We start from the raw sequence: 18,582 nt of genomic DNA on the forward strand, positions 1-18,582 counted from the left end.
CAGGTGGACACCAGAAAAGAGATTTTATTTCACTTTGGTCAAATTGACCAGTTTCAAGTTGACAGTGCTGCTTTAATCATATCCAGGAACAGCATCAGTGCCAGCCAATACGGAGATTAGATTTGCTTGTATCATCAGGATGCAAGCAAAGATTCAATCAGCTCTAGAGCAGCAGCATAAAGTACTTCTGTGTGTGTGAGAGCGAGGGATAGAGGTGGCTGAGATCCCAGTTAATCTGCTGGAGATCAGACTAGTGCTGGAACCTCTGCAACAACTCCCTTCTCCCCCTCTCTCCCTGCCCTTCCTTTCTTTTCTTTTCTACCTTTGTACTTGACTATAGGACGAATGAGCAAGACACACTAGCCATTTCGAGCGGCAACTTTCCACTGCCTGGAGCTCAACACAGAACAGAAGCATCGATTCATAATCTCTGGGAAGACCCTTTTGCAACGTGCAACTAACTGATGGAGGGGGAATGATGGGCTAAGAGAAAGAGACAGAGAGAGAGAAGTGTAACAGGACCCAAAAGAGCAGCAACAGCTATTCATGTCTAAATACCTCATAGGAAACATACACTTCTAACACTTTGCACAACAAACAAGAAACACAGAGAGAATGAGGTGGAAATATAGCCTAACTCGGAGCAGCTTGTGAGCGCAAGGAACTGGCAGAGGCTCAGCATGAATTAAAAAGGAGTGAAGAAGATGGAGAGCACCCTTCGCTGTGAGCCCCAGCTCTCTGCTATGGATACCAGCAGGGGACTCTTATTTCTCCTTCTCTACATTTTAATAGGCATCCCTCAGACTTTCCAGCAAGTGCTAAGGATCGGTAAGTGCCGATGGGGGGGGGGGGGGGAAAGAAGAGGGTAAAGAAGGGCTCAGTGTTTCCCTCCCTCTGGTAACTCTTAGGGTGAGGGGTGGTGAGAAATGTGTATGCGGTTTATTGATTGTATCAATATTAACACACACACATTTGGATCGAACACACGGACTGTGTACAGTACATTCAAATGACAATATGGCCCTAACCCCCTTCAAATATTATGTATACAAGAAGCAGATCAATTTATTTTATATATATATATGTATATATATATATATGCACATCAATTTTCTAAAAAAAACCCCATAAATAATATTTATTTATTTCTTATACACACTAATTGAAAGGGCTTCGGATTATCATGCTGTAACTTGAACTACTTAACAAGCATCATTCTTAGGTGACAGGGCACATACTGCTCGGAGCTGAAGGCTGGCTGCAGTGCACACACTGTGGCTTGTGCCCTGCCTTGCTGGTGCATTTGTTTGGAGTGCCCCAGGGTGCTTCTCACTCAGTCTCTCTCCTTCTACCTGTCTTTTGCCTTGGATCAGCACTTGCCAGCCTCTCCCTCCTTCCTGCCACAGCTGCCATCATACCAGGAGCTCTCAAATGCCAGTGAGGTGTCCCAGAAAGAGGGAGGGTGGCTGTGCCCAGAGTACTGAGGGTGGGGGGTTGCGATGAGTTTCACCGCTAAAAAGTTCCACTTAGAAAGTCTCAAAGCCAGTCAAGTTTGCTTTCAAATTCAGCTCCTGGTCAGAGGCTTTAATAGGCAGACTAGCATCCCTACACAGTGTTGTCTGTTAACCTTTGAACTGGCTTTTTCATTTATAAACCACTTGGAAGACAGGAACTCTAATGCTGTAGAATTAATTGAAGTCCTAAATGACTTAAACCAAAGTGGCTAAAGTGAGGCCCTGTGGGCTGGAAGTTGCCCCCCTCCCCCCACTGACAGCAAGTGAGATCTCTAGCCATGGGAACAAGAAGACAAAACCTACCAAACAACCGGGTAGAACGAACAGGCATCAGGGTGTTTAAAATGGTAAAATGCACAATGACAGAGGATTTAATATGAACAAAAAACCAATCAAACACAACAGTTTTTAAGTCTAGTCATTCATTACAATGCCAAGGAGACAACAAAAAATGATTCAGTGACCTTAAAATGCATGCCAAAAAGTAAAGAGATTTTCTTGCTCAGAATCAAAGAGCTGAAAGCTAAAACATGCAGAATGTAAATGTTATGGGGTGTGTGTATGTGAGAAAGAGTGGGGTGGGGAAGGAGTGGGGGAGAAATCCTTATCTTCCTCTGCCCCCATGTAACCTTTGCTTGGCGTGAATACACCACAAGCACTGTACATACATGTAGTCCCAGAAAACAGGAATTTATTTTTAAATAGAAAACTCTGCACCATGGAAACAAGGCTTAGTTCACAGGAAGCTCCTCTTCCTACAGTGGGTTTCTTGTGTCACTCAAGTCAGACAGTGAATACAAAGTATCAAAAGAGTTAGGGACTGGCAGAAACTGTGGGGAAAAAATAAAGGTGGAATCCCCCACCTCCATTTCCTTGCACTCTCTCTCTTCTATTTGATTTATGTCTAGCATGAAGAGGGGGGAAGGTGTGTGGAACAAGGGACAGACACATTCACAAAGGAATATTCCTGCCATTAGTCAGCTGTCTGAGGGCTTGATCCTGCAAACACTTAACCTGCTTCATACTACTCACATGAGTAGTTACCTTAAAGTCAAGGGGACTATTCATACTCATATAGAGAAAAGGAGTTTAACTTTGATAAACTTGAATAAAACAAAAATGGCAAAATACACACACATGGGGTCCAATCTGGCCACATATGGGGTCCAATCTGGCAAAATACTGAGCAGTTCCTTCAAGGCAAACGGGAGTTGAGTGTAATGTCCAAAGAGTGTAACTCTTTGTATTCCATACGTACTCAGTTATTTTGTGCATAAACTGAAAGTGAAATGGACTATTTTTGCTGTATAAACACTAACCATTGTAATGCAATGAAGCTGTGTAATACTGGCATAACAAACTGCAGTGTGTGCAGAAAATATGTGTGCAGAATTTAGAAGAAATAACAATCATCACACTTACATATGCTGGTAAATTCAAGACATGGTTCTGCAGTTTTCAATGGGAAATGGGCCTGAATAAAGAGAGAAAGATATTTTAATGTGTTAAATTAATATGCTAAACAGCATCATTATGCTTCAGAAGTATATTAACTTTGGCCCTGATCCTGCATATGCTTAATTTACTTACTTTAAAATGAATAGCAATTGAAGTAAATAGGACTACTCACAAGCTTAAAGTTAAGCATATGCTCAAGTGCTTTGCTGGATAGGGCCACAGTGTTCAGCTCCTTGCAAGATCAAGCCATGTTTCCTATGCATTTGTACAACAGCCAGAACAATGGGATCCTAATCCTGACTGGGCCCTTTGAATGCTACCACCATATAAATAAACAACAAGTACTGTATACACTTAGTAAACTTTAAATCCCAGCAACAAGTACACATACAAATACACACAATAGGAGAAAAACTATTCTTATATTGTTTTTAAATGCAGATATTCAATTTTATACAAGTGTAAATTTTGATTAGTATAGTTAGTCTGCCTATACAGAAATGGCATAATAAATATTAATCCTTCACATCCATGTACCATAACAAGTTTCTCTGTAGAATGTATCACTTTTACAGGTGACAAATGGAAATGATGTGGATGACTCCTCAATTCCATTTTGAGATAAAATACTTTCTAACAGTGAAAAACATGCTATTAAGCCATCATACTTTCTGATTCATGTTCTAGTTAATGAAGGAAAGGAAGACAGTGGTATACCATGGTGCAGTATTTTGTATCTGAATGAATACATTGGTGGCTTAATTGCATTTTTCACTGCTGGAGTGCTTTTGGATTATTTGATTTTGTTGGCTTATATAACAAATTAGTGTACTTTACTGCTTACATTTAATTACTAGAGAAAGCAGCTCATGAAGGAACATGTGACATTTAGAAATTCTAGATATTTCTCACTATCTAGGTAATTATTGCTTTTCAAATGTTGCCTAACACTTTTAACAAGAAAAGACAAATAATGGATTTCAATACAACCAATAAAACTAAATAATTACATATAAATAATTTAATAATTAAATTTTGATTTATTCTCTCTCCATAAACAAGAGATTTTGAAATACAGTACTCCACTCAGTTTCAAACAATACAGCATTCAGATTCTAGTGCATTTCTGGGCTATTCCTGTCAGGTACATTTTTAAAAGCTTTTTCTTTTGTGCAAGTTCATACGTCAAAGTCCCAGACAATAACATCTATATCTACACGCATACACTGAACTGCATTATATAAAGGTACAGTTAAATTTAATGAATCCAATACTTCTGGTTTAAAAGCAAAGGATTTCTACTTTTTCACTGTCAACCTAACCTTTGTACCCCATTCAGTCTATCCTATGCTACTTGTATAAAATAAATGAGCATGCCCAATGTAAAGCTCAAATGAGAAAAGGAAGAAATAACAAAATTAAAAAACAAGCATGCACTAAACTGTGTCGGAACAGCTCCCAAAACAGTGGAATCCAAGAGTGAAACAGAATTATTTGTTCATTACGAGTGGACTCACAGCTTTACCATTTCATAGCAATACTTAATTGATACCATTCATAAATCCAAGTTATAAGAATATCCTTTAATGCTATGTTGAACTCTCACATGACAAATTACAAAAATATATTAATTTAACTCATTTTCCTGATTAAAATTAAACAATGGCTGAGAAACTTCAAAAGTCACTAATATAGCAATGAAGTTCGTTAAAAAGGAAGTATGTCAAATTTTCAAAAAATACTTTTAAAATGTATACTTGTCTGAAACATGGAATTAATCTCTAAAATTAATACCTCTTCAGAAGTAAATGAATAATATTTTAGGTTTCATATGAAACATTTTAGGTGCTGAAACAGACAAATTGCAATTTTCATGTAACTTTTGTATGGACTATTGTAGTGGTATCATAATTTCTGAAACATAGGGTCAAATCCCACAAATAACTTGTTCCCTAACTGGGCAAAACACCTATTGATTCAATGCATAAGAAGAACAGATTTTGTTCCATTCTATTTAACAGAGACAGACAGACAGACAGACAGAGAGATTTAATCTCGCATATACACACAAATCAACCGAATTTACGAAATACGTTTTAAATAAAAAGTTAAAATTTTCAATGTTGATTTGAAAACATCTTCCTTTTTTATATTTATTTTCTTACTTAGTGCCACAGATAAGGTCTTTCTAATGTGATATTACTGTACTGGCACCATGGAAGGAGTAAAGGAAACTTGGCAAAAGACTACTATCACAAATATGCCTTTTTTGTAATTTGCTTGATTAGAGGCTTTGCTTGTAACATCAATGAGATGAATATAACATTGATTATTCAATAGGACTGTGTCTTCCTGTGTATTTTGAAAGTCCCTATCATATTTTTGGGCACTGCTGCAACATAAATATTAAATCATATCTACCTCTCTGCTTTGAGATGGACTTTAGTAACAAAATTATGAAACTTGATAAAGTAGTATAAATTCGTAGGATTGTATTGTACATCTATACAGAAATCAGACATCAGTTTCTTTTTGGTCCTCAGAATCCAGATGCTCAACAGTTCAGTATTTAACCTTACCATAATTCCCTGTAATCTATTAACACACTTAACAGTAAACTCTTTGTAACAAATAATTTCTTAAAGATTATTGCTTGAAAACACAATGCTGAATTATATGGCAATGAAACCCAGGTCCCCCCCACTGAAATTGGTAGAGTTCTACAACATGTAAGTCAGTGAAACATTTGGTCTACAAGCTTTGAAGGGATACTGTTTGTTAAAAATACATTTAAAAGATAAATGAGAGACCATTAAGGAAATCTAACGTCTGAGGAACACAGTCCTGCAAACCTTTACTCACACAAATAAAAGCAATGAGGTCCCCTGAGGTTAATGCATGTGCTGACCTCAGTGAAAGCACTTGTAATGAGTAAAGGTTTGCATGATTGGGTCCAAATAATTAAAGCAGAAATATGTTAAAGCTCATTGGCCATTCACTTTTTGTTCTTTATTTATGTTGGACAATGAAAACAGACCAGCCAGTTTTACTCTGATTTCTAGACTTTCATTTTCTGGTTCTTATGTCTTAGAAGAATCTTGCAATATTGGGTTGCAGATGCTGCAGGGGAATATTTAAAAACCCTGTACCAGAGCCTTCGCTGATGTAAATCAGCATCTCTGTGTTGAAGTCAATGGAGCTATGCTGATTCAACCAGCTAAAGGTCTGACCCTAAGTATTTAATGTATGAAAACAAGGGAAATCTTTCATAATTCCAGTCATCGGGCACCCTTACTCAGACTGAATAGTACCTGGCAAAAATCAAGCCCTACATTTATTTTTGCCTTAGTTTTACATCAGTTACTTGGAAATACTGTATTTCTGGAATTCATTGCTAGGGTTGAGCAACGATGATCACTCAGCACACTAACTCTATATTTGTGTGAGGACTGATATCTCAATAAATATGCTGAATGACTGCGTACAGTTGCTAGAATTTCATTATGGCTGAAAATGTGTAAACATCAGCTTGACATTTGAAGAAAATGTAAAGAGGGGAAATTTGTGTCTTTGTTGTAGTAAGAATACACTTAGGCTTTAAATGTCTGCTCCAGCATAAAAGAAATTAGCCATAGAGTAAAGACACAGGATAGTTCTCAAATGGTCTATAGCACTGTGGCATTTAGGCATTTCTGAGCTGGTCAGATTATGCAACAGGCAGCCAACCACTTAGGACCCAATTAACAGCATAAGATTGATGATAAATTGCTCTTGTAACTGGAGCAGTTGTCAAAAAAGTCAGTGGAGAACAAGAAAGCGAAGATGCTGAGACTAGAACATGGCAATTAAATTACTAGAGGCTACAAATGAATTTGCCTAAATTACACCAAAACTAGAACTTTTCCAGCAGTGTAGAAATTAAGGGAAATAAAGTATGTAGAAGATATGAGATGAAGATACTGTTAATCAGACAGATATTGTACATAGGAACAGAGTTCTATCTGGAGACTTCTTACTATTACTTTCATTTAGCCTCACGTAGGTATCTTTTCCAACATTCAAAGAAACAATATGGGTAAACAATATGGAAATACCACCAAGGAATTCTATCAGGACCCTGAAAAAAATTTAACCCTTTCCTCTTCATTTCTGGCCACATTTCTAATGTGATTTTGTTCTAAACCATGTGATGATTTCAAACATATGTAGGTCCCAATCCTGCAACAAACTCCATGCAGACAGACCCATGCACTAGCATGGAGCCCCATTCAAGTGAGGTGGGCTTTAAACAGGTTTATGGGTCTACCAATGTGCACCAGCTTACAGACTTTAGAAAAGACCCAGGGTAAACACCCAGTCCCAGTGAAATCAATGGGAGTTTTGCCGGGACGAGGAGGCGTGTCAGGATTTCACCCTATATGCTTTGTTTAAACAAAATAATTATACCGAGTTGTGGCAGAGAGAAGATTTGCATCTCTAGTTCTTGCCAATTATTATCTGGAATGCACAGTGGTAAGGCTATTGCATAAGGAATAACTCATATGAATAAATGTTAAGTTTCTCTGAATAAGCCTTTTATGCTTACAGCCCTATTTATAGCCTTTTAATGTAGCCAATTTTTCCTACTTTCTGCATATATCTCATAACAAACTTACAGTTCCTAATTTCACATACTTAGAGGACATTTGCCTCATCATCAGTCCTTGCTGTTAACTGTAAGCTGCTCCATATGGCCCTGTCTTCAGTTAACGTTTTCTATTCACTCAGCGAGTACAACCCCAATATTTTTTTTTCATTACAAACTATTTTGTACATCCTGGTCAGTAATAAAGCTTAAATCTCCCCCCACCCCTCCAAGTATTTTAAACAACTGCCTCTAATCTTCTTTTCTCAGAAAGGCTTGATTTGACTGACTGGACCATAGATTGTACTGCAGTAAAAAAAAAAAAATCCTATCCAAGAACTGATTAGTTTTACTCCAGAGCTTTGGATCTGTGACCTGCAAGCCCAGTTTGTCCTAGTTTTCTGTTGACTTTAGGTTTTAGATTACAATAATGAGTTTATGATTTTGGGAGAGGTTTAAAATGGGAATGTTGCTATTACCACTCTCTGTGCTGAAGCCAATAAAACTTTACATTCAAAAACTTATTTTCAAAACTATATTATATGCTTTTATTGAATCAAGTCACAATTCAGAGTTAAAATCACACTGTTCCAATTGTGCACATTTGTCATCAGAATCCCAGGTGCCAGAGATTGAAAGGTTTCAGAGTTACAGCCGTGTTAGTCTGTATCCGCAAAAAGAACGGGAGTACTTGTGGCACCTTAGAGACTAACAAATTTATTTCAGCATAAGCTTTCGTGGGCTACAGCCCACGAAAGCTTATTCTCAAATAAATGTGTTAGAGATTGAAAAGCACTATTAGGATGTCTTGACGTCTTACCTGCCAACCAGTGCACAATTGCTCTCTACAGTATCTTTAAGGCACCTCCTACACCTAGATATTAAATTAGTGTGTCAAAACAGTGAGAAAACCTGAATCACTTATGTTCCACTGCAATACAGGCAGGTGAGTTAATAACAGAGTGAGAACCTTAATTCACAAAAGCTTATGCTCAAATAAATTTGTTAGTCTCTAAGGTGCCACAAGTACTCCTAACCTTAATTCTGAGTTTCCTTCCTTGTTTGGTTTACATCAGGATTTTAAAATTATTTGTACAAGTTATATGTTTTATGTCCCTTAGCGTTAAAATTACCCCCAAAATCAAAACAATAAGTATTAAACATTATCTTAACATTGTAACTGTGTCCAAATTCTGCTGTCAGATAGGCACAGGCAAATTCTATTTACTTCAAGGGGAGCAGCTGTGCATATGTCACAGTGCCTGGGTTCTGAAAATGGAAGTCGCAACCAACCTCTCCTTCTCACATTTATAAAAGTTTCAGTTAGATCCTGACTAGAGAGAGTGGCGGTCCCAAAATGGAACAGATTGAAAAACACTGGAGCAGAATTTGGCCCTAGTTGTATAGATGGGTATATGAGAATGTGCATAAAACTCACAATTCCACTGAAGTAAACCTAAATGGAAGCAAAACTCCACACATCCACCATGCTCAAGGAGCTGTTCTGATACAAATATTACTATTTATCTTAGGGGCTCTGTTCCTGCTCCCATTCAAATCAGTGTCAAAACTCCCACTGACTGCAATGGTGCACTGTCAAGCCCTTAAAATCAGTGTGATTTTGCCAGCCTTCCATATACAATATACTATTTGGTTTTTGAAACCAAAAACATTTTTTTGTCCAGTTTTCCAATTTGTTTTTCTCCCCTTTTCTCCCATAAGACCCCTCCCCCCACCCCCGTGACACATTAGCTCAGCTATATTGGGTTCTTTTTCTGATAGCTTCTGCAGTGCGTGGTTATCTAGCAGTGACTTGGGGCATTTACAGTCTCTTCAGCTGATATTTCCTCACTTCATTAATGCTTACATATCTCATGTCTGAGATTTGACCCTCACGATCAGGGATCAAGGCACACAGAGGCCAGGAAATAGTCTCATTGGGGACATCAAAGGGACAATCAGTATCACTGGTGTTAAACATTTGTAGACAGAGAAATCAGCCCAAATTCTTTGCCAGTTTACACCCAGTGCAGTTGTGTTGACTTCACACCAACAAAGGCTTCCAATAATGTGGGTTAGGAGAAGGTACTAGTAAGATCTCAGCCACTGCAAAGTGAATCAAAGAATACCAGGGATGGATGAGGGTAATTTGTCACTGCAGAGACAGGTTTGGATTTTTATTCAAAATAGCGACCCAGCATCTCCAATGAAAATATTAACAAAATGTTAACTACAGTGTAATTTGGTGTCACTGCTAAAGGCCTGCATATTGTACAACAGAAACATTAGGCAGTGAACAGCATAATATGAATCATGATAACCTTGGAAGAAGGTAGATTCTTTGAAATCCAGGTTTGGTATAACAGCACAAGGCTTTATAAGTAGATAGCCCTGCATACCTTATGCTCATAACTTGTAAGAAGTAGAAGTCCATGGAATATGGTGATTAAGGAAGAACTGTGATTAATAATAGTAATACCTAGCTCTCATGTAGCACTTTACAACAGTGCATCTCAAAGCATAGGCGTCAACTCTGTGGGTGCTCTGTGGAGCTTTCACGGAAAAAAAAGTGGGTGCTCAGCACCCCCTGGCGGCCCCACCAGTCAGCTCTTCCCCCTCCACCCCAGCACCTCCTGCTCACCGGCAAGACCACCAGCTTCTCCCCCTCTCTCCCAGCACCTCCAGCCTGCCACAGATTAGCTGTTCAGCGGTGTGCAGGAGGCCTTGGAGGTAGGGGGCAGAGCAAGGGCAGGGCACAGTCAGGGGAGGGGGTGGAACAGGGTGGGAAGAGGCGAGGCAGGGGTGGGGCCTTGGGGGAAGGGGTTGACTGGGGGTGAGGTCTGGGGCAGAGCAGGGTTCAAGCACCCCTGGGGAAATGAGGAAGGCGGCACTATGTCTCAAAGCACTTTACAAGGGAAGTATCATTATCCCCATTTTAGAGATGGGGATACTGAGGTACAAAGCGGTAAAGTGACTTGCCCAAGGTCATTCAGCAGGCCAGTGACAGCTGGGAATAGAAGTCATGTCTCCAGGGTCTGAATCCAGTGCTCTATCCACTATGTCACAACTTTGACACTTTACTGAACTATTTATAACAGATGAATATTTGTACAGCTCCCTAAAACCTGTGAAAGCGCTAAGTGTTAATTATCATTGCTACAAAAGGTCAGACATATTATTTGTCTAATGAAACAATTTAAAGACAGAAATGTGAGCTTTTGTTTTAGAACCAAAATTACTCCCAGATCCTGGTGCTAAATTGGCTGAAGATCTGGATTACTAACAGTGGGCTCATTCCTCAGCCTCCAATGTTAACAGCACAAAAGCACTGAAAAAAACCCAACGCCTACCTTACAGTGGCAGTTGAGGATTCCCCCTAACACTAGGGAGCCTGGGGAGGTGCTGAGCCAATATACTTTCAAGTAAAAAAAAAACAAAAACAAAAAAACAAAAAAAAAAAGAACCAAAAGTAATTTTTTTAACGCCAACCACCCTCCACTACACTGAAAAGTCTTAAGGGCTTCAAGCCAAATCGGTCATTTCTATAAAAGTTATGAATGGAAATCTCAGATTTGATGGAACATGGAAAGTAGTTTACATGAAGTAATCACTTTATATTAGTGGAAGTGCAACTTAATCTGTATTTCTCTGAATGTTCTCAAGACATTCCTCATTTGAGTATGTCATGCCAAAAAACTTCATAGTAGCAGGCCATAGGGAGCAGGCAAGGATGCTGCAGCAACCGTGTAACCTAGGTATAACTCTATTTGATGTTCATGTCCAATAGGAACGTATTTAAAAGATAGGTCAGCTTTTTTTTTTTTAAAGACTACAATACTATTCTCTAGATTGACAACCATGGTCAGGTTGACCCACGAGTGAAAACACATCATGAACAAATTTAGACATCTTACATGTACAGCAAGTTAGCACTTTCTTAAAAAAAAAAGTTTGAAGCAATAAACCACTGGGGAATTCTTCCCTGTAATCTGGAGGGGGGTGGGAGGCTGGAGGTATATAATTATATTGTATGAATAAAATAATTTTGCTTTTTTGCTGGTGAATACTAGCCTTCATTTTGGAAGACTTCAGATAAGCATAACAAATTATAAATAATAATAATCTTAGATAGCTGATTAGAACTCAGGTATAGAATATCTAACACTTGACACACAAAAGGAACACTAAATGACTAAATCACAACTGCACTATTTTCTCTTGCTATTGTATAGTACTCATAGTGTTTAAAAATCAGTGATCATGCTAAGCAGGCTTACTTTGTTCATACATTTCTATAACACCACATTATTTATTTTAATATTAAATTAAACCCCCAAACACAAGCCTACACTTTATATTACACAGACAAAACTACAGTAAAAGAATGTGCTCACTAAGGCAGAAATGTCCTATGGAGAAAGTAGTATGTGATCATGTCATTAAAGACTGTATCATAACGCATATGCACTAGAGGGCTGAATTAAGGTTGCAGATGCAAACTTAACTCTGGCACTTCCTAACTTTTGAGTGCTTGACTTTCCAAACTTAACATTATTTTAATGTAGGGGGTTTTATATGTAATTTTCTAGGTTTTTAAAAAAGCAAATTGAAAAAACCCAGAAATCCCATCATGGGGCATCATGTTGACACCTAGATGGATCATCAGCAAGGTTGGAATTGTTAGGTACACTGCATAGACCTTTGCCACTTGAGCTGTTAGCAATAGTAGATTGTCATCCCCTGTGTGGGCTAACCTAGGGGAAGGGAGAGATATTTTGCCAGTGGATTTCATAGATATTTGCTGACAGTAGAGGAATAATGAGACTCAGGAAACTTGGGTTCCATTAGAGGTTCTGAAGAGGAGTATCTCTAGTGGTCACAGACCCTTCTGCCTCCCTCCCACAGCTTGATCCCTTCTTCTGCCCTATCCCCTCAAGCCTATCCTTGTCTCAGTCCTGTCCCTTCCACACTCCTGGCTTCTCATCCCAGCTCCTCATCACTGATTTACTGGCCCAGTCTTACCCACCCACCCACTCTGCCAGCTCCTATTCCCAGTCTCCAGCCCAGGTCCAGTTCTTGTCCCTTCTGTATTTAGGCTGTTTCCTCTATCACATTGCCTGGACACCAGCTGGGAGACCACTGAAAGCACAGAAGAAATAGTCTCCCTGCTCTCAATGCTACAGCAGGCAGGAGTAGCAGTTTCAGGGAACATCCTGCTCAGCTCCTTCAACACTGAGCTGGAGCATGCTCAGTGCGAATGGAATTGTGAGAGAATTTAGCTGCCAAACACTAACAAGTGAGCATATAGAAACTATGATTTTTGAAGGCTTATAACTTGGCTAAACTTGAGCAGATATTCAGAGAGACAGCAAAAGGAGCATCCTGGACGCAAAGGCCACCACCCTGCCTAAATACAAGCTTCTGCTCCAAAGCATGGAGGTGTTAGAGTTCCTTAACAAAACAGTTGCAAGAACTTCTTTTTCACCCCGAACATGGGAAAAACCTGATTCTTGGTAATGGCTGGACTGTTTTGGGTCAATCTTTAAAAAAAACAAAAACAAAAAAACCAAAACCATGCCCAAGCAGGGAAAATTTCAGTTTGACAAAGTTATGAGGAACTGAAAACAGGGATCTTGGAATGGGAAATGTTGGGCAACCTTACTTATAGGCAGCTCTACCTTTGCTAGTGCAAAGCATTTGCAGATCATATATGATCAGCCAGTATGGACTTTTTTTGAGTGAGGCTATAAAAATTTGCATTTGTTTTTTTCTTGTACAAGTTCCAGCTGTTTGGCTGCTAATGGCCAAGAAGCAATGGAAGGAAAAGTAGAAGGTTTTTTTGTTTTAACTTATCTTCCATTTGGAAATACTTCAACGCTCATCTCTCTCAGGATGAAATTCACCTGGGGTGTGGAGAGCACATGTAATGCTCTCCAGGGCTGTTTAACCCCCTGCTACAGGAGTGATCAAATAAGCGTGAGAGGTTGTTGTGGGTTCCAGACTAGCCAGCATGGGGCGGGGAGGGGGGGAGGGAGCATTGGATTTATGACTATGCTGGAAGACTTGAAACAGGCTGGAGTAGCAACTGAAGAGGGGCTGAGTTTCAGTCCTCTGACTACCTATGAGTTGGGAAAGGTGGTGCTTAATTCCACCCCTTCCCTCCTCCTCACACATAATGCCCCATGTGAAGCCCAGTGACATTGGCTTTGAGCAGGAATGTGAATTACCCTCTTTGTACTCATCTGACTAAGGCCCTGGGCTGAGATTTTCCTAGGAGCCAAAGGGAGTTAGGAACCCAAATCCCAATATAATTCAATTAGAGTTGCACACCTAAATACCTCAGACTCATTTGCAAATCCCATGCTTGGCTCCTCTGCTCCACTCTCTCTTCTACTCTGAACATGGAGTTGTTCAGCTCAACCTACCTATGCTCACTGGCACCTGACTCAGGCAAGCCCACTTCCCAAAACTTCCCTTTAAAATGATGTCTTTCTTCTCATTATCTCTACTCCAACAACTGGTATACAAAAGCTTTTAATTCTTCCATAGTTGCTTTCTTTTTCCTGTGCCAAACAACCCAAAAAAACACATCAGTGGGGCAATGCAGCTAACATTAAATGTGAGCTGATGCCTTTCCAACCATAGCTATCTTTAAAGTGTCCATATCAAGTCCAAATTGTTTACTTATCTGCTACATACATATGTTAAGGGAAGTTAAGGTTCTGTTGCTCAAGGTGCATTTTAATATACAGAGAAGAACTGCTTCAGCTATTTCATATTACATCTTCTAGCTTTATCTGGTGCTGTGAATTATATAATTGTTCCATTGAACTGACTGAAGATTATATTTTTGAATACTAGCTCCTAAAGAATGCATATTGTTCACTTTGAAATGGACAATCTGTCCTGCACCAGAGTGGCTCATTGCATCCTTTGTTGCCCAAACATTTCTGCCTAATTTAAGGTGCTAGATTACTCATGTGGGGCCATGACTGGCTGCCATTAACCCATGCACTGTCATCAGTGAGAGCTCCAAACACAGAATGAATGTGTGACGTGCCCTAGCATCTATGTGCAGAAACAACTCCAATGAATGAATATCAGCACAGATCTCCTGTATACTGTATATTGAATTATTACTAAATTATGCTGTTCCTATATGCAAACATATATTAAAAATGATTGCCATGCCATTTAACAAGAGAAATGTTTGTGAGTTGCTATGCTGTACAAACATTACGCACACACACACACACACAAATATACACTGGAGATCATTCCAAACACATATTAACAAGTGGCTGGAATTGGTTCTAATTCCCCATGCCTTGTTTACAAAAAGAGGCTCTGAAAAAAGGTGTGACTGAAGTACAAACTCCGTGCAAGAAAATTCTGATGCAAGCTTCACTATGGTCTCGCTTCTGCAAGACCATTATTGAAGCCAAACCTAGCACACTTCAGGTTGTGTGTCAATTAACCTGGCCTCAGGTGCCTTTTTTAGCACTATCTGGGAGGGAAATACCAACTCCTTTGTCTGTGGCCAAATGCTGAAGCCCATTCCCTCCACTTTTGACTCACTCAGGCTCTTTGAGCATGATGTTCAGGTTTGTTCTTTTCAAAGCACCCCCACAGCAAGTACCCCAGTGTATTTGTTTCCATCTCTTGTCCCAGAAGTCTAAATGTGTCATTCACTGCAAATAGCAGCACTGCATTTATCTAAAGGAATGAATTTAGCCTTTCCCCCTGGTTTATGAACTGTCTGCAAAAAGATTATGGATTACTACACGTATTGCTTGTTTGAAATTATAAAATGGATATTTTATGTGGATACATTTTAGCCAGGGCCAGATTTAGGACAATTTGAGATCCAAGGCATGCCACAACACATGCCCCTCCCTTCATGGATACACACTTATGCCATGGCCCCACACCCACACGGAGTGGCAGCAGAACCCCCCTTCTCTCTCGAATAGGCAGGAGAAGTGGCCCTTTCTCACCCCCAGTGGCAGCAGAGCTCCCTTCTCTTAGGAGACGCATGGGGAGCAGCAGGAGTCTCCCCTTTACCCCCAAGAGATAGGAGTGGGTGCCAGCCACCCGCCCACCCCTGCCGGTACACCCTGGTTGCTGGAGGAAGTGTCTGCTCAGATTGGTGGGCTGAGCCCACTGCACTCTTCTACTGCCACACACAGAGTCCTTTGCTGGAGTGGTGTTGGTGGGCCCCTAAAAGCAGGGCATTGTGGCATTGGTACCCGACTGAGATGCATGGGGCATTTCACATCTCTCAGAGCTATTGCTCCAGACGCTACAGACTCAGCCAGGCATCATTGCATCAGTTATACTCAGGTCACATTTTCTTCCCCAACATGAGGGCTAGAAACGTACTTAAAAACAACAATTGAGAATCTGCTAGAATCACATGATTCCAGGAGCTGGGGCCGCAACTTTAATCCAACCCTGATTTCCAACACATGGCCCTCCTCCTCACTAAAAGTCCACACAGGGGCAATGAAAGGAGTCAGCCAGATGAGCAGTTATGCAGGGATGTCCACATCCTCCTTCATGCCATGGCATTGGGCTTACATAGGCCAGCATGGAAGGTCGCAGTGCAGATTGGCGGGGGACAGGCCAAAGGAAGGACCAGGAAGCTGTAATTGCATGGAGCCAGGCAACCTGCCAGAGGGGCAGTGGCTGCTATTCAGACCCAGAGATACCCTGGTCATAAGTCTGGACTGGTGAACTTCACCTACTCAACTTCTCTGCACTCCACCTCCATAAAGTAGGGATATTGAAGGCCTGATTCTCCTTTCACTTACCCCGGTGTAAATCAGAAATAACTCCACTGAAGCCAACAACATTTCACCTGTGTAAAACTGCTGTAAACAACAGGAGAAGCAGGCCCTCAGGCTTTTATCTAGGAGTTATTAACTCAAGTATTCAAAATTCACCATTTGAAATTCAAGCTGTGCTGACAACACATAGGGAACAGAAGCATAGCAAGTGACCAGGTGAGGTGAGTGCAACTCTTTGAATAATGTTTCTTGTCTGAATACTTGTGATGTGAATTTGAAACTGGCTTTTGAAAATCTGGCCACTTAATTGGGGGTCTAACTGGGAGCTGAGCTCTTTTGAAAATCTGACCCATCGTAACTAAGGCACTCGGAAACAATACAATTGTTTAGATAGCTCAAAAGCAACATTTCTAAAATTGGTTTCAGAGTAGCAGCCGTGTTAGTCTGTATCCGCAAAAAGAAAAGGAGGGCTTGTGGCACCTTAGAGACTAACAAATTTATTTGAGCATCAGCTTTCGTGAGCTAAAGCTGACTTCATTGGAAGTATTTCATCAAAATACTTTTTGTCACATGTGCTATGTACAGAATACATGATGGAATGGTATGGCATTCAGGTTTTACTGGTGTCTCCTTGGGATGGCCTGCATGGCTCACCCACAATGATAAAACCTTTATACCCCTCCATCAGATTCTCTATCTATACCTGCAGTCACTCACATTCCAAGATATTTGCAAGAATATCCCTTTTAAAAGGGTTGAAATTAGCATGAAATAAGATGAAAAAGGAAACATGAATTTGTTAATAATAAGATCACTGAACCACTGCATGCATTATGCCCTGTAGCTGTGTTCTTTAAATGGGAATGTTCCGTGTATTACTTAATTAAAAAAGATTACCTCTTTAGTACTGTTCAGGGCGTTTCATAGAATTTTTTATATAGGCAGAAATGAATCCAGTTTTTCTTATTTCATTGAGACTCCTTTCACAGGGAGATAAATATGGGGAGAGAACAAAAGGAAAATTGTTCTTTATATTTTAAAGTATTTAATATGACAACCACCTATTTGAGGTCATTTATATGCCTAATTTAGTGCTAAAAGTCAATAATCAAAGTTGTTCTTATGCACTGTAAAACATGCATACCTTATTTTTGAGCAGCTAGATTTTGTGCCCAACCTTTCTCCCATTGTTGTCAATGGTCCCACTGATGCCAATCTTGCTCAGGTTTTTCTGTTGCAGACTCAACAAGAGTAAAATATAACTACAATTAATTAATTATTTAAAACAGCCCATGGAAACACTGATTTTGTGTCATCAATCCTACCCCCACCATGGTTACAAAAACGTGATCTAAACAACGAGTAAGAAAACAATCAGGTAAATATTCTTTCCTTTAAAAATTACATTGGGATTTCTAATTTTTAGGGATTTCTATGACAATTGTGAGGAGCTCTCTCTCTCTCCTCTGGTTTTAAATTGCTGTTGTAAAGGTTGGAGTTTTTTAGGTGGAATATTGAGCTGATGCATGGTTCATGTGCTACCATATATTTGCAGAGCAAAAAGGAGGATTTCTTCTAGTCAGAGCAGTGGCATTCTCCAGAGGAATATTTATTTTGGGCTAATGTTTTTACAGAAAATTTCAATCCATTTTGTGGCCAAAGAGGCCCTAGGGTTGCTACAAAGTTGAAGACAGACTCTTCTATAGTACCAGAAGATCATAGTAATGATCCCTAATGACTAGACACACCAAATTCTGTTATCATTAAGGCCTTACTTAATTCATGATATTGTAGAAACTGCGGATCCCACAATGTTAGGCTTCCACCGCAATTTTGACAGTGGGAGCCCTGCCGTGCACGGGGCTGACAGTGGAAGCCCCAAACACCCCTGGCAGCTGTCAGTGCAACCCCCCACTGTCAGCGCTGGGCTCCTGCTGTCAGCCTTGGGCAACCACCAGCAGGACCCCATCAGCTTTTCCAAATTACCACAAATAATAAAGGTCCATTATTACTTTTCCATGATTTTCCACATCTTGTCTGCAACTCAGCCACAATTATTTGACAATCATCCCACGATTCAAGTAGGGCTTTAGTTATCATGTATTGGCCAAACCCTGCAGGCCCTATTCATTGACATCACTGGAGATATATATGGGATGAATTTGGCCTCTTGGTTTTGCTAATGCTAGAATTTCTT

At 39.9% G+C, this 18,582-nt stretch overlaps 1 protein-coding gene across 7 annotated transcripts in view; it reads left to right on the top strand.

Annotated features, from left to right (window-relative positions):
• Positions 1-108: 108 nt before the first annotated feature.
• GRIK1 (glutamate ionotropic receptor kainate type subunit 1) overlaps positions 109-18,582 on the top strand; it is a 230,669-nt gene continuing 212,195 nt past the window's right edge. For 2 of the 7 annotated variants that reach the window (XM_073362544.1, XM_073362562.1), the window contains exon 1: positions 116-828. In XM_073362544.1, coding sequence (XP_073218645.1) covers positions 705-828 — 124 coding nt within the window. In that variant the 5' untranslated portion in view covers positions 116-704. Of the gene's footprint in view, positions 829-18,582 lie in introns of all 7 variants that reach the window. The other 5 variants (XM_073362552.1, XM_073362573.1, XM_073362600.1 and 2 more) reach the window with 4 other exon arrangements.

The sequence above is a fragment of the Lepidochelys kempii genome, chromosome 1 (genome assembly GCF_965140265.1).
Source record: "Lepidochelys kempii isolate rLepKem1 chromosome 1, rLepKem1.hap2, whole genome shotgun sequence".
NCBI classification, from domain to species: domain Eukaryota; kingdom Metazoa; phylum Chordata; order Testudines; family Cheloniidae; genus Lepidochelys; species Lepidochelys kempii.